Source organism: Cetorhinus maximus, chromosome 8 (assembly GCF_964194155.1).
Source record: "Cetorhinus maximus chromosome 8, sCetMax3.hap1.1, whole genome shotgun sequence".
NCBI classification, from domain to species: Eukaryota; Metazoa; Chordata; class Chondrichthyes; order Lamniformes; family Cetorhinidae; genus Cetorhinus; species Cetorhinus maximus.
The window spans coordinates 17,429,404-17,447,048 of NC_135886.1; the positions used below are offsets into that span (position 1 = coordinate 17,429,404).

The 17,645-nt window shown below is 43.7% G+C and overlaps 1 protein-coding gene across 2 annotated transcripts in view; it reads right to left on the reverse strand.

Annotated features, from left to right (window-relative positions):
- LOC144683467 (striatin-interacting protein 1 homolog) overlaps nt 1-17,645 on the reverse strand; it is a 119,103-nt gene that overhangs the window by 12,275 nt on the left and 89,183 nt on the right. For both annotated transcript variants that reach the window (XM_078546514.1, XM_078546515.1), the window contains exon 18: nt 14,274-14,340. In XM_078546514.1, coding sequence (XP_078402640.1) covers nt 14,274-14,340 — 67 coding nt within the window. The remainder of the gene's footprint in view (nt 1-14,273; nt 14,341-17,645) is intronic.

Here is a 17,645-nt window from a genome sequence, read left to right on the forward strand (position 1 = left end):
TATTCACTTTTAATCTATGTCCCCTCGTCACTAACCTCTCTGCTAAAGTAAACAGGCCCTTCTCATCCACTCAATCCAGGCCCCTCACAATTTTGTACATCACAATAAAATCTCCCCTCAGCCTCCTCTGTTCCAAGGAGGCCAACTCTAGCCTATCCAATCTTTCCTCATAGCTATAATTTTCCAATCCTGGCAACATCCTCTTAAATTTCCTCTGTACCCTCTCTAATGCCATTACATCCTTGCTGTAATGAGGCAACCAGAACTGCACACAGTATTCAAGTTGTGGCCTAACTAATGTTTTATATAGTTCCAACATACCATCCCTGCTCTTACATTCTATGCCTCGACTAATAAATGAAAGGATTCCATTTGCCTTCTTAACCACCTTATCAACCTGTCCCACTACCTCCAGGGCTCTGTGGACATTCACTCTAAGGTCCCTCATTCCTCTCCACCTCTCAGCATCCTTCCATTTATTGTGTAATCCTTTGTTTTGTTTGATCCCCAAATGTATCACCTCATGCTTCGCTGGGTTGAATCCCATTTCCCACCTTACCACCCACCTGACTAGTCCATTGATATCTTCCTGCAGTCTACAGCAATCTTCCTCGCTATCGGCTACGTGGCCAATTTTTGTGTCATCTACAAACTTCTTGATCATTCCTCCTACTTTTACATCCAAATCATTAATATATAGTACAAAAAACAGGGGACTTAGTAGAGTCTTGTGGAACCCCACTGGAAACAGCCTTCCAATTACAAACACCCATCAACAATTACACTGTTTCCTGCCTGAGCCAACTTTATATCCAGCTTGCTACATTTCCCTGGATCCCATTGGCTATTATTTTCATAACCAGTCTGCCTTATGGGACCTTGTCAAAAGCCTTGCTAAAAAACATGTAGACCACATCAACTGCACTACCCTAATCAATCCTTGTTACTTCCTCAAAAAATTCAAATTAGTCAGACATGACTTTCCCTTAACAAATCCATGCTGACTATCCTTGATTATTCCTTGCCTTTCTAAGTGACAGTTTATCCTGTCCCTCGGGATTGATTGCAAAATTTGCCCTCCACCGGGGTTAGATTGATTGGACTATAATTATTCGGTCTATCCCTCGCTTTCTTTTTAAACAAGAGCACAATGTTAGCAGACCCCAATCCTCCAGCACCTCACCTGTATCTGGTGAGGATTGCAAAATGTTGGTCAGACCCTCTGCAATTTCCTCCCTGGCTTCTTTTAACAGCCTGAGATACATTTCATCCAGCCCTTATTTATCCACTTTGAAGGATGTTAATCCCCAAAATACTTCCTCTCTTCCTACGTTCATCACATCCAATACTTCACACTCCTCCTCAACTACAACGCCCGTATTGTCCCCCTCTTACGTGAAGACAGATGCAAAATTTTCATTAAGTACCATAGCCACATCCTCCACCTCCTCACACAGGTTACCTTTTCGGTCTTTTATGGGCCCTACTTTCTTCTTACTTATCCTCTTACTCAATGTACTCTTCAGATGGAAGATGGACCGGGAAAGATGGAGGAAGACAGGGGGAACAATTCCTTAACACCAGAGCAGAGTGCTGCTATCATAAGCTATTGAGATCAACAGATTCTGTGACAACTGTACGTTTCTTCTCTGGCATTAGCAAAATGCTCTCCATTGTCACAGGTCATATGTCAATTTAGTTAATGCATCATATCGAAATTGTTATTTCTTAATAAACTATGTGAAAATTACTTATGAGTACTCGATTGCCTATTAGCTGTCTGTGGCTCCCGAACCCAAAATCTGACAGCAGGGCTGTGGGGAGGGGGCAGGGGAGTGACAGTGCATAAACTGCTCCTTAGGAGAGCCAGCACAGATAAGATGGGTGAATGGCCTTCTTCAGTGCTGCAACAATTCTATGATTCTATCATCGGGTCCTGGGGACTTGACTTAACTTTCAGTCCCATTAATTTCCCCAATACTACTTTTTTACTAATAATTTCTTTCTATTTCTCAATCCCGCTAGTCCCTTGGTTTTCTATTATTGGTGATTTTTGTATTATCCTCTATGAAGACAGACACAAAGTAATCATTTAGCTTCTCTGCCATTTCCCTATTCTCTGCCTGCCACACTTGTCTGCTAATCTTTTCCTTTTTACATACTTATTGAAGCTTTTACATTCAGTTATGTTTCCTGCTTGCTTACATTCATATTCTATTCTCCCATTATCAGTTTCTTGGTCCTCCTTTGCTAAATTCTAAAATATTCCCAATCTTCAGAATTACTGCTTTTTTTTGGCAACTTCACAAGCCTCTTCTTTTGAACTAATACAATCTTCAACTTCCTTTGTTAGCCATGGTTGACTCACTTTCCCTGTTGTGTTTTTGTACCTTAAAAGGAATGTATATTTGTTGCAAAGCATGTATTAATTCTTTAAGAAGAATTAAGAACTCTTCAAGAAGAAGCTTGGCGCCATCCAGGACAAAGCAACCCACCTGATTGGCACCCCATCCACAAACATTCACTCCCTCCACCACCGATGCACATTAGCAGCAGTGTGTACTATTTACAAGATACACTGCAGGAACTCACCAAGGCTCCTTTGACAGTACCTTCCAAACCTACAACCGCTACCATCTAGAAGGACAAGGGCAGCAGACACTTGGGAATGCCACTACCTGCAAGTTCCCCTCCAAGCCGCACGTCACCCTGACTTGGAAATATGTCACCGTTCCTTCACTGTTGCCGGGTCAAAATCCAGCATTGCCTACTGCCCATGAATGAATTAAAAAAAAACACTATCCATTGCCTGTCGACCATCATACGTTTTAATGTATTTTCCCAAACCACCACAGCCAACTTGCCCTTCAGACCTTCATAGTTTCCTTTGTTTAGATTTAAAACCCTAGTTTTGGATTGAACTACGTCGTTTTCAAACTTAATGGAAAATTCTACCATATTGTGGTCATTCCTCCCTAAAGGTTCTTTTACAACAAAATTAATTATTAATCCTTTCTCATTGCATAATACTAGATCTAAAATAGCCGGTTCCCTAGTTGGTTTCTCAACATGCTGCTCCACAAAACCATTTCGTACACATTCTAGGAATTTGTCCTCCACAGTTTTTGTACTCATCAAATTTACCCAGTCTATATGTAAAGTCACCTAATGATTACTGTAATAATGTCCGTCCTTGGCCTGCTGCAATGTTCCAGTGAAGCTTAACGCAAACTGGAGGAACAGCACCTCATCTTCCGATTAGGCACTTTGCAGCCTTCTGGACTTAACATCGAGTTCAACAACTTCAACTCTCTCCTCCATCCCCACCCCCTTTCCGATCCGCCTTTTTCCAATAATATATATATATTTTATATATATATATATATATTTTTCTTTTCCCACCTATTTCTATTATTTTTAAATGCATTTCCATTCATTGTTTTACCTCCACCTTTTAGCCCATTTCGATCCCTTCCCCCCACCCCACCCCCACTAGGGCTGTCTGTCACTTGCTTGTCCTGCTTTCTACCCTTAATGTCACCATTAGCACATTCTGTAGCTAATATCACCACTGTCAACATCCCTTTGTCCTTTTGTCTATGACATCTTTGGCAATCTCTGGCCCTCTATCCAGCTCTACCTGTCCCACCCCCCTCAACTAGCTTATATTTCAAAAAGCTAAAAGCTACTGCGGATGCTGGAAATCCAAAACAAAAACAGAATTACCTGGAAAAACTCAGCAAGTCTGGCAGCATCGGCGGAGAAGAAATCAGTTAACGTTTCGAGCCTTCATGGCCCTTCAGCAGAACTGCAGCATAGTTTCAACAAGGGAGAAGTATAAATTGGTTTAAGGTGGGTGGGGGGGGGGGGGGGAAGAGACACATTGAGGGTGTGGTGTGAGCAGATAATCAAAAGATGTCACAGACAAAAGGGTCAAAGAGGTGTTGAAGGTGGTGGTCTTTGTCTGAGAAAAGTGCTAATTAAGAATGGAAAACAGGATATTCAAAGTACAGCTCTAGTGGGGGTGGGGTGGAAAGACTAAAGGTTTTAGTTTTAGATTTAAAAATAATGGAAATAGGTGGGGAAAGAAGAATCTATATAAATTATTGAAAAAAAAGCGGGTCAATCACCCCCCACTCCTCCATCACCCCCTACTCCTCAACCCCCACTTATGGCACCTCCCCATGCCCACGCAGAAGATGCAACACCTGCCCCTTCACTTCCTCTCTCCTCACCGTCCAAGGGCCCAAACACTCCTTTCAAGTGAAGCAGCATTTCACTTGCATTTCCCCTAACTTAGTCTACTGCATTCGTTGCTCCCAATGCGGTCTCCTCTACATTGGAGAGACCAAACGCAAACTGGGCGACCGTTTTGCGGAACACCTGCGGTCTGTCCGCAAGAAAGACCCAAACCTCCCTGTCGCTTGCCATTTTAACACTCCACCCTGTTCTCTTGCCAACATGTCTGTCCTTGGCTTACTGCATTGTTCCAGTGAAGCCCAACGCAAACTGGAGGAACAGCACCTCATCTTCCGACTAGGCACTTTACAGCCCTCTGGGCTGAATATTGAATTCAACAACTTTAGATCTTAAACTCCCCCTCCCCCCATCCCCACCCCGTTTCTTTTCCCCCCCCACCCGCTTTTTTTTCAATAATTTATATAGATTCTTCTTTCCCCACCTATTTCCATTATTTTTAAATCTAAAACTAAAACCTTTAGTCTTTCCACCCCACCCCCACTAGAGCTGTACTTTGAATATCCTGTTTTCCATTCTTAATTAGCACTTTTCTCAGACAAAGACCACCACCTTCAACACCTCTTTGACCCTTTTGTCTGTGACATCTTTTGATTATCTGCTCACACCACACCCCCAATGTGTCTCTTCCCCCCCCCCCAACCCACCTTAAACCAATTTATACTTCTCCCTTGTTGAAACTATGCTGCAGTTCTGCCGAAGGGCCATGAAGGCTCGAAACGTTAACTGATTTCTTCTCCGCCGATGCTGCCAGACTTGCTGAGTTTTTCCAGGTAATTCTGTTTTTGTTTTAGCTTATATTTCATCTCATTCCTATTTTTCCTTAGTTCTGATGAAGAGTCATACGGACTCGAAACGTTAACTGTGTTCCTCTCCACAGATGCTGTCAGACCTGCTGAGTTTTTCCAGCTATTTTTGTTTCAGATTTCCAGCATCCGCAGTATTTTGCTTTTATCTTAGATTACTGTACTACGCTTGTTACATGCACCGCTAATTTCCTGATTTATAGCATGCCCTACAACACCACTACTGTTTGGTGGCCGACAAACAACTCCTACCATTGTTTGCTGCCCCTAGCTGTTTCTTAGCTGCACTCAAACAGATTCTAGATCTTGTTCTTCTGATCTAAGACCCTCTTCTCATAAATGTACTAATCTCATCCTTTATTATCAGCACTACCCCACATCATTTTACTTTTTGCTTGACCTTTCTCAAGGTCGACTATCCTTAAATATTTAGTTCTCAGCCTTGGTCATCCTGCAGCCACATCCCCGAATGGCAATTAGATCATACCCATTTACTTATATTTGTGCCTCAATTCACCTACTTTGTTGCGAATGCTGCATGCATTCAAATAGAGTGCTTTGATTCTGCGTTTTTAACATTATTCCATATTTTAACTCTATTTGATGCTGGCATTTGTTTCTGCTGCCTTCCACTTTCTTCTATTACTTTTCTATTTCCCATTACCAGCTTTGTTTTTCTCCAATCTTGGCAGAACTAGGCAAATATAATGGAGGATGCATCATGGCAAGCACTTGATTTGGTCATCGATCCTTACATCAATTAGTTTACTCATCTAAGCATGGTCCGGCCTTGAGGTTACTAGGTATCTTCATTTGGCAGAACCATATCTGGTTTCCATGCATTGCTATGCATCATATTGGTACAGCAGCACCATGTCAATCTTATAACACCTGAGTCTAAATCTTCTGATGCAACTATAACTCAGAATTACGGTGGACATCCACACGCTGCTATCATACACCGTGACGTTGCAGCATTTCCCAGGCTCAGAGTCACCCTAATTATTTTCTTAATGTGATAATAAAAGTTGTTTCAGTGTCACAGTACATGAGTAAAAACACCAAGTCCCTGGATCAATATTGCAACTGATCCAGCATTAGAATCATACAATGCAGGAGGCCAGTCACCACAGCCCTACAAATTTTGACTTTTCAAGTATTTACGCAATTCCCTTTTGGAAGTTACTATTGAATCTGCCTCCACCCCCAGGCCTTTTTCAGGTAGTGTATACCTTCTGTGGAGCATTTTTTTAATGCCCACATCCCATGAAAGAATCTCTGGCTAGGAATTGTTGCGCATCCTTAGTTGTCCTTGAGAAGATGGTCGTGAGTCACCTTCTTGAACTACTGCAGTCCATCTGATGTAGGTACACCCACAGTACTATTAGGGAGAGAGTTCCAGGATTTTGACCCAGCAACAGTGAAGGAATGGCGATATATTTCCATGTCAGGATGGTGAGTGACTTGGAGGGGAACTTCCAGGTGGTGGTGTTCTCATCTACCTGCTGTCCTTGCCCTTCTAGATGCTAGTGGTCGTGGGTTTGGGAGGTGCTGTCAAAGGAGCCTTGGTGAATTCTTGCAGTGCATCTTGTAGATAGTACACACTACTGCTACTGTGTGTCGGTGGTGGAGGGAGTAAATGTTTGTGGATGCGGTGCCAATCAAGCTGTTAGGGATGAATTTCCAGGATTTTGACCCAGTGACAGTAAAGGGACGGCAATATATTTACAAGTCAGGATGGTGAGTGGCTTGGAAGGGAACTTCCAGTTGGTGGTGTTCCCATTTATCCGCGTCCTCGTCCTTCTAGATGGTAGTGGCTGTGGGTTTGGAAGGTGCTGTCTAAGGAGCCTTGGTGAGTTTCTGCAGTGCATCTTGTAGATGGCACACACTGCTGCTAGTCTGTGTCGGTGGTGGAGGGAGAAAATGTTTGTGGATGGAAGTTTGTACTGCCACCACTGCCAACCCAATGATAAATATAATGAAACATTAAATGCTACTTTAAAAGGCACAAAGTTCAAGCCCTTTAATCAGGGACGCATATGCACTCAAGAGTCCAATGATCTGCGAACACCACCAGCCCCCCCCCAAAAGGGAAAACACATCCTTCACCTCCACCCCTCCCACTAAGACAGGAAACACATCCTTCGCCCCAAAGGTATGTTACACTCCTACCCCCCAAAAGGGGAAACACACCCTTCCGCCCCCCCCCAACCAAAGGAGGGTAACCCCCTCCCCCCGCAAAGGAGGGTAACCCCCTCCCAAAACAGGAAACACTCCCCCTCCCAAAAGGAGGGTCACCCTCCCCTCCCCCCTCTCCAAAGGAGGGTCACCCCCACCCCCCCTAGCCAATGGAGGGTCACCCTCCCCCCCGCTAACGGAGTGTCACCCTCCCCCCGCTAATGGAGAGTCACTCCCCCCCACTGTCCCGCCAATGGAGTGTTACCCTCCTCCCGCTGCCCCGACAAAGGAGCGACACCCTCCCCCAGACACCAAAGTAGGGTCACCCTCCCTCTTCCCCCACCAAAGTGGGGTCATATTTCCCCCACCTACGCCAAAGGAGGGTCACCCTTCCCCAGCAAAGGAGGGTCACCTATGGCTAGTCCAATTCAGTTTCTGGTCAATGGTAACCCCCAAGGATGTTGATAGTGGGGATTCAGCGATGGTAATGCCATTGAATGTCAAGGGATGATGGTTAGATTCTCTCGTGTTGGAGATGATCGTTGCCTGGCAATTGTGGCGTGAATGTTACTTGCCACTTGTCAGCCCATGCCTAGTTATTGTCCAGGTCTTTCTGCATTTGGACAAGGACTGCTTCAGTATCTGAGGAGCCGTGAATGGTGCTGAACATTGTGCAATCATCAGCGAACATCCTCACTTCTGACATTACAATGGAGGGAAGGTCATTGATGAAGCAGCTGAAGATGGTTGGGTCTAGGACACTACCCTGAGGGGCACCTGCAGTGATGTCCTGGAGCTGAGATGGCTGACCTCCAACAGCCACAGCAATCTTCTTTTGTGCTAGGTATGACTCCAATTAGCCGAGAGTTTTCCCCCAAATTCCCACTGACTCCAGTTTTGCTAGGGCTGCTTGATGCCACACTCAGTTAAACGTGACCTTGATGTCAAGGGCAATCTCTCTCACCTCACCTTGGGAGTTCAGCTCTTTTGTCTATGTTTGAACCAAGGCTGTAATGAGGTCAGGAGCTGAGTGGCCCTGGCAGACCCCAAACTGGGCATCAATGATCAGGTTATTGTTAAGCAAGTGCTGCCTGATAGCACTGTCGATGACCCTTTCCATCACTTAACTGATGATCAAGAGTAGCCTGATGGGGCAGTAATTGCTCCATTGGTTCGATTTGTCCTGCTTTTTGTGTACAGGACATACCTGGGCAATTTTCCACAGAGCCGGGTAGATGCCAGTTTTGTAGCTGTACTGGAACAGCTTGGCTAGGAGCGCAGCAAGTTCTGTAGCACAAATCTTCAGCACTATTGCTGAAATATTGTCAGGGCCCATAGCCTTTACAGTATCCAGTGCCTTCAGCCATTTTTTGATACCATGTGGAGTGAATCAAATTGGCTGAAGACTGACATCTGTGACGCTGGGGACCTCTGGAGGCTGAGATGGATTATCCACTCGTCATTTCTGGCTGAAGATTGTAGCAAGTGCTTCAGCTTTATCTTTTGCACTGACGTGCTGGGCTGCTCCCTCATTGAAGATGGGGATATCTGCAGAGCCCCCTCCGCCAGCCAGTTGATTTATTGTCCACCACCATTCACAGCTGGATGTTGCAGGACTGCAGAGCTTACATTTGATCCGCTAGCTGTGGAAATCGCTTAGCGCTATCACTTGCTGTTTCTGCTGTTTGGCACACAAGTAGTCCTGTGTTGTTGCTTCACCAGGTTGACACCTCATTGTTAGGTATGCCTAGTGCTGCTCCTGGCATGCCCTCCTGCACTCTTCATTGAACCAGGGTTGATCCTCTGGCTTGGTGCTAATGGTAGAGTGGGGGATATGCCAGTTCATGAGGTTACAGATTGTGTTCGAGTGCAATTCTGTTGCTGCTAATGGCCCACAGCGCCTCATGGATGCCGAGTTGAGTTGCTAGATCTGTTCGAAATCCATCCCATTTAGCACCGTGGTAGTGCCACACACCACGATGGAGGGTATCCTCAATGTGAAGATGGGACTTCGTCTCGACAAGGACTGTGCGGTGGTCACTCCTGCCGATACTGTCATGGACAGATGCCTCTGTGCAGGCCGGTTGATGAGGATGATGTTTTTCCCTCTTGTTGGTTCCCTCACTATCTACCGCAGACCCAGTCTATCTGCTATGTCATTTAGGACTAGTCAAGCTTGGTCAGTAGTGGTGATACTGAGCCACTCTTGGTGATGGACAATGAAGTCCCCCACCCAGAGTATTCTGAGCCCTTGCCACCCTCAGTGATTCATCTAAGTAGTGTTCAACATTCACTCGTTCACCAGCTGAGGATGGTTGGTACGTGGTAATCAGCAGGAAGTTTCCTTGCCCATGTTTGACCTGATGCCCTGAGACTTCTTGGGGTCCAGAGTCGATGTTGGTGACTCCTAGGGCTCAGGAAGTGTGCTCAGCCTGGCCTCATTGTAGCAAACACCCTCTTCCACCTGAAGGGCAAATACAAAACCACAGAGGCATCCTAAGATCAAAGCACTGCTACCTCCTGGATTATGTCTTTGTCAGATCAAAGATCTATGTGATGTCTGTATCACTCGATCCATGAAGGGGACCGATACCTGCTGGACAGATCATAGTCTTGTTCGATGAAGAGCATCCACCTAGCACCAAGACATCACAAAGCCCAAAAGTTCAAGAGGAAGATGATCAATTTCTGAGTCCCAAAGCAGCCTAACCGAAGAGAGGAATTCCAAGTGCAGATCAAGGCTAATCTGGAAAAGCTTCAGACATCGAACTCAATTATATAACATGGGATCAAATAATAGTGAGCTGCATTTGACTCCTGTCCACTGGGTTCAAGCATCGCCTTCACCAGGACTGGTTGACTGAAAATGATGCTCGTTAGGAACTAGAGTTCATTTTAAGTAAGTTATATTTGTATTGGTGGGTGTTAGGAATAAGCCATAGCTTTAAGTTTTTAGTTTAATTTGTATGTTTTATTTGTGGGTTAAAAGGGTGAAACCTGGGTCTAGTTTCATTTAGAGCTTTTCTCTGTGCGATAGAGTCAGCAAGTCTGACGTTTTGTTTGTATACCTGCATTTTAACAAGGTTTTATGACCCTTGAAGTGGTTTAGGGAAGTTAAAATGAAGTAGGAAAAACTGTGCTGTTGCCTAGGAGACCTACAGAGAGACAGAGAGAAACATAAAAGCAGTTTGGGTTCAACTGGTCTGAGGATACCACAGGGTGAGGAAGCTGGGCAGGGGAGGGAACTGCAGAGAGCAGACTTCCCAAAAGAACAGAAGAAAGTCCCAGAAACCAGGGAGTGGAGACAAAAGAAAGTTCCAGGAAGACAGTTAAGTCAAGGGGAAAAAAACAGGAATCTGAATAAGGTCCTGTTCAGTGAAGCTAGATTAAGGAGCAGAGGAAAAGGCTTCGAGTTAAACAGATAAAAGCTGCAGCGAGCAGAATTAAGGCAGAGTGGGCTTACAAGAAGCCAGGAGATCCGAGGAGTCAACCAAAGGTTGGTGACTCTTTTCTATGGGCCTGTGAAGCGGTGGTGTTCGGTTGGCACGACTGAGTCTCAAATAGTGCGTGGAAGCTTGAATGCATGTGGCGATCCAGAGGAAAGGGAGAGATCGAAGCCTGGAGATGGATCCTTGTCGAAGACGTCAGAACGGAAGCCTCACTTGGGAGAATATTCCAAGGCGAGTTTTTTGAGAGCGGAGATTGGAAACCCCTGTGTGAAAGGCAGGGTTTCCATGAGTTGATGAGAGATCCACAGCATTTGTTTGGGGTGATATCTGTCACTTAGTTTTAGAGTGTGCTGTGTCTGACCACAGGTAGCCTACTGGTGTACATGGACTGTATACTCGCTGTGAACATTACTGTATAAGATAGCTTTTGTAACTTGTATTATGCTTACAAATCTGTACATACCTGTAAAGGTATGGTTGTGGGTGAAGGAGTAGTGTAATATAGTTTATCTTTTTCCTTGTTTAATAAATGTTTTGTTCTTTTGTTAAAAGTTCATTAGCTGACTCCTGTGACTCTGTTCAGTAGCCACCCTCCACGTTTCTAAACAAAAAAATAAAAGTTAGGATCTTTCAAGCCAGGTTCCACCCAGGAATCTGACTTGTTCAGTAGTAACATCAGCTGAGATCATAACAGCTGAAGTATGTGACCTAGAACAAAAATTAGCAGCCTTGATTGTCTGGCAGAACAACTCAAGGTCGCAAGTCAAGGCAGCAGCATTCCAACAGCTCAAGGCTGACGCCCAAAGACAAATTCGGAAGATAAATTACATGTGAAGCTTTTTGAGGCCACCAGGGCCATCTATAGACAAATGTCAAATGGACAAAATCCTTTTCACTCTCAGGATGATGTCTCTCTTCTTAAAGGATGACAATGCGATCCATCAACACTGGAAAAAACATTTTCAACAACTCCTCAACCGTGAATCTACAATGTAGCCTGATACTCTCCAGGTTATCCCCCAGCACCCTGTGGTAGAATCCATGAGCGAACCATCATCAATGGGAGAACATCAACAAGCAATCAAAAGGATGTAAAACAACAAAGCCTGTGGCCCGAATGGCACCGCAGCTGAGATCTTCAAAGCTGGTGGGCTTTTGCTCACATCAAGACTACATGCACTCATCCCACGGATCTGGGAGAAAAAAACTCCTCCCACTGACTTCAGGAATACGACAATTGTAACTATCTTGAAGAAGGGAAATAAATCATACTGTGGAAACAATCGTAGTATCTCCCCTCTTGTCTATAACAGGGAAAAACCTGACACATTTTCCTGAACTGCCTGCTTCCTGTAGCTGAGGAAATCCTGCCAGAGACACAGAGTGGCTTCAGACATTCCAAATGAACTTTGGAGATGGTCTTTGTTGCCAGGTAAATCCAAGAAAAATGTCAAGAACTGCACCAGAACTCTTCATTGCATTCATCAACCTGACCAAAGCATTTGACTCAGTAAATCACAAGGCTCTTTGGATTGCGCACCAAAGATTTGGATGTCGGAGAAACTTCTTCACAATCCTGCAACTGCTTCATGATGATATGACTGCAACTGTCTTGAGTGGGAGATCTGAAAGAGACGCCTCAAAATCCAGACCAGGAGCAAGTAAAGATGTGTGATAGCGCCCATACTATTTACAATTGTCCTGACAGTAGCTATATACCTTAAAAGATTAACTGCCCTCAGGCGTCAAAATTAAACAACGCCTAGACGGAAAACTCTTTAACCTTCATTGCTTTTATGCCAAAACTAAACTGATCACCATAGACATACATGATCTAGTTTGCAGATGACTGCAATGTCATTGCCGACTTTGCAACAGATTTGCAAACCAATCTCGATCGCAATTCTGCATACATGAGACTCGGCCTGTCATTGAATGTTGCCAAAACAAAACTCAAACCCAGACCTGGTCAGTCAAATATTCCACCTCCTATACATGTTGGAGACACTCTGAAATGTATTGAGGCTACCCATACCTTGGCAACCACCTCTCTTAAAAGGCAGCCATTGACTAGGCCCAACACCGGATCAGCTGCGCCAGCTCAGCCGTCTACAAACTATGGCAGCAAATTATTGAAAACAAAGCCCTCCACAAGTCTACAAAATTCCGAGTGTACAGAGCAATGTCATCACCACACTCCTGTATTGCGGTGAGATCTGGAGTGTGCATCAACAGCACACAAGCGCTAGAGAAATTCCATCAGAAATGCCTCCACTGCATCCTCCGGATTCAACAGGAGGGCTGTTGGACAAACACTGGTGTCCTTTTTGAAGCCAGCTCCACAAGACAAAGAAAATGCTTCAAAGACACTTCAAAGTTCTCCTTGAAGTGTGGCAGCATTGACATTAATGTCTGGGAGAAGCTTGCTACCAATTGTTAAAAATGGCAACAACTTGTCCATCAAGCTGCATCATGCTTTGATGAGGTACAGGAGCAGCAGAGAGAAAGAAAATGAAGCAAATCCTGCACTCTGGAACACCCTAACTCATGGAGCATTCTGCCACATGTGCCCAAAGAGCTATGGGTCAAGAATCGGCCAGTTCAGCCACATGCGGACCTCATAGCAGAAGCTCCTGACTGAGTAAATGTCATCCTCGAATTGAGGGTCAGCTGATGACAAGGAGGCAGTGCATTCCAGATCATAAACAACTTGCCTCGTCAGACAAATTCTCATCTCTCTCCGGTTCTTTTGTTGATCCTTCTGTCACTGGGAATAGTTTCTTATTTATTCTTATAATTTTGAATGCCTCTATTAAATTTCCCACAGGAGAATCCCCTTTGCACCCTTTCCAAGGCCTTGATATCCTTCCTAAAATGTGATGTTCACAGTTGGCCAAAATACGAAAGCTAGTGATTTATAAAGATTTCAGATAACTCCCTTGCTTTTGTACTCTGTACCCCTATTTATGAATGCAATGATCCTTATGTTTTTTAAGACAGCTTTATCAACCTGTCCTGCCATCTTCACAGATTTCTGTAAAACACACGTAGGTTTCTTTATTCCTGCACTACCTTCAAAATTGTACCATTTAGTTTGTGTTGCCTCCTTTTTCTTCCTTCCAAAACTAAATATTTAAGTCTTGGTCTCCCATCTACCCAAAATTTGCTTTAAAGATATGTTACTGATCAGGGGTCGTAAAATTTTTCACTTTTTTTGTTTGCAGCAAAACTTCATGCGCATATTTTCCACAAGTTACATAAGTGTAGCGATTAGATACTGCAGACACTTTGGTTGCTTTTAAAAATACAAAATAAGTATGGTACTCAGATGTTTTATTTCCACAAGTAAAGGCAGTCACATTTAGCACTGGACAAGGCCTTAAAGAATAAGACGACCTGTATTCTATCCATACCCAATAATATTTATATCTCTTTGACTTCTTAAAATATTCTTGCAAATATATATCAAGGAAGTACATCTCCTGGAACCTTGCCTGTTCTCCAAAAAAGAAATTCTAATCCTTGTAATCTGCCTTGGAAGGTCACGCTAAAACCACTTCCAATCTCATGCATACTAACTTACCAAGCTCTCCGCCGTCAGTTCCGGGAGTTCATGTACAACACAGTATGGGAAATCCAGTACCGAAATACTGCAGAGATTTGGAAATTAATGCAGGAAATTAATGATTAGAGAGTTTGAAATATAATTTCAATGAATCTCCTTATATTAGCTTTGCTTATGCACGTGTACTGTCAGCCATGTCTCAGTGGAGGCACTCTTGCCAGAGTCAGAATGTCATGGGTTCAAGTTTGACTCCAGGGATTTAAGAACACAATCAAGACTGATGCTTCAGTGCAATATTGGAGTAGTACTGCACTGTTGCAGGATGATGTGTGGCTTGGAGGGGAACTTGCAGATATTTGAACTTCCCATGTGCCTCCTGCTCTTGTCCTTCTACGTGGTAGAAGTCAGGGGTTTGGGAAGCGCTGTCAAAGAAGCCTTGGTGAGTTGAAGTGCATCCCATAGATGGCACACACTGCTGCCATATGGCGCTTGTGCAGAATGAATGAATATTTAAGTTGGTGGGTGAGTTGTTGGTCAAGGGGACTGCTTTGTTCAGATAGCACTCAGCTTCCTGAGTGTTGCTAGATCTGCATTCATTCAAGCGCAGAATATTCTATTTCACTTCTGACTTGTGCCTTATAGTCGATGGAAAGGATTTAGGGAGTCAGGAGGCAAGTTGCTCACCAGAATAGCCTACCGCAGAACTGGCAACTCGAGGGAAACTAAGGATGGGCAATAAATGTTGGCCCAGCCAATGAAGCCCACATCCCATGAACGAATGAAAAAAAAAATTGAGGGGCAGATTCTGTTAAGCTTTTCCTGTCTCCCCATATATGCCCATCATAATTTTATACACCTCAATCATGTCCCTCCTCAATCTCCTCTGCTCCAGGGAAAATAACCCCAGTCTATCCAATCTCTCTTCATAATTAAAACTCTCCAGCCCAGGCAACATCCTGGTAAATCTCCTCTGCACTCTCTCTAGTGCAATCACATTCTTCCTATAGTGCAGATCCCCGAACTGCACGTAATACTCTAGCTGTGGCCTAACCAGCGTTTTATACAGTTCCAGCATAACCTCCCTGCTCTTATGCTCTACGCCTCAGCTAATAAAGGCAAGTATCCCATATGCCTTCTTAACCACCTTATCTACCTGTCCCACTACCTTAAGGGACCAGCGGACATATACACCAAGGTCCCTCTGATCCTCGGTACTTCCCAGGGTCCTACCATTCATAGTGTATTCCTGTGCCTTGTTTGTCCTGCCCAAGTGCATCACCTCACACTTATCCGGATTAAATTCCATTTGCCACTGATCAGCCCGTCTATATCCTCCTATAATCTAATGCTATCCTCCTCACTATTTACCACCTCACCAATTTTTGTGTCTTCCGTGAACTTACTGATCAACCCTCCTACATTCAAGTCTAAATCGTTTATATATACCACAAACAGCAAAGGACCCAACACCGATCCCTGTGGAACTCCACTGGGCACAGGCATCCAGTCATAAAAACACCCCTCGACTATCACCCTCTGCTTCCTGCCACTCAGCCAATTCTGGATCCAATTTGCCAAATTGCCATGAGTCCCATGGGCTCTTACCTTCGTTATCAGTCTCCCATGCGGGACCTTATCAAAAGCCTTGCTGAAGTCCAAGTAGACTACATCAAATGCATTGCCCTCATCTACACACCTGGTCGCCTCTTCGAAAAATTCAATCAAATTAGATAGACATGACCTCTCCTTAACAAAACCACGCTGTCTGTCCTTGATTAATCCCTGCTTCTCCAAGTGTAGATTAATTCTGTCCCTCAGAATTGCTTCCAATAGTTTCCAGGTCTCACTATGTGTAGACACGGACTGCTTCAGTATCTGAGAAATTGGGAGCAGAACTGAACACCGTGCAATCATTTTTGTCACCTCATTTAATATCAGGAACCAGTACCATGATTTTGTCCTGAAATCTCTCCAGAGATTTTATCTCCTTTATGTTTTGGTGACCACAACTCAATTCAAAGTCAAGGGATGACCTGACTGGAGTACGACTTCCTCTGCCTAGCATTCTACAGTGTGGTTTGATAGTTCTATTTGTTTTCTGAAATATAAAAAATCAATGCTGAAAGTGGTTTGGGTTTTCTAATCAGCTGAATCAAAACATTTCAAAGTAGGATATAGTAGCAAATCAGTTGCAAGTTTCAAAATGCAGAGGAGAATTTCTTGAAAATCATATTCAGAGGCTTTCACAGCAATATCCTTAGACAGGATAGGACAGCAGGGGCTTTAAGCCAAATTCATATTTGGGGTGATTTTGCAAATCCAAGAATCCTACATGCGCATAAACTGAGATTTGACATCCTTTAAAATGAATGATCAATTCACAGCCTACACGCCCACAATTTCCCAAGGTACGTACGCTAAGTTGTTGCTCAGACACCAGCTAATGGAGTCACCACAGTAAAGCAAGTGTTTTTTTTAAACCGTGTTATTTATAATTAGAATGGTGTTAAAAAGATAAGGATTGTCCGTAGATTTTATTCAGAGAAGGTGTAGCTAACAGGATAATAGCAAAATACTACGGATGCTGGAAATCTGAAACAAAAACAGAAAATGCTGGAAAAACTATCAGACCTGCTGAGTTTTTGTTTTTCTGTTTTTGTTGTAGCTAACAGGAGTTTGATAACAATGAGTTGGAATATAATAGGCCAATTTTTCTCCTGAGTTTTGATTCCACAGTACTAACAGCCTAATTACCATTATTCAGGTGGGAATCTTCATGCCAGGAGCAATTATTCTACTGTATGTGGAATCCCAGCTTAGTATGGGCACTTGCACCTTGTGTTCAAACATGATTATTTCCAATAGGGATTGATGGATAGTAACTGAGTGCATAAATCTTGACAATTTCCTCTCCTTAACCTGAGGATTGAAGAGACCAGAATGCCACCTTGGCTGTGATCACTTTACTCAGCACACACCAGCAATCAAATAGGCAATATTTTTTTTCTGTTTAATTCTACTACACCAGCTAGAAGATTTTTTTTTGATTAACAGTTAATATTCAAAAACTGATTTAGAAAATAAGATAAGATTTACGAGAAATGGCCGGTTTTGCATCAACATACTAGTGACATTGAATAGTGAGGTCAAGTTCATGTACATTAATCCTTACACAAATTACCTACCTTAACCAAGCAGTCAGAGAGATGGCTCTTTATGCTTAGTCCCTCCCACATAGTTTGCTGCCATGCTTTTACAGTTGTCTAAATATTAAAGTCTGCATAAACACACTCAATCCCAGTTCAGTCTACTCATTACACAACTAGTTGGAAAATGATCCCACTTTAGGAAGGATAATACAATATATCCTGTGAATATTGAGATGGGATT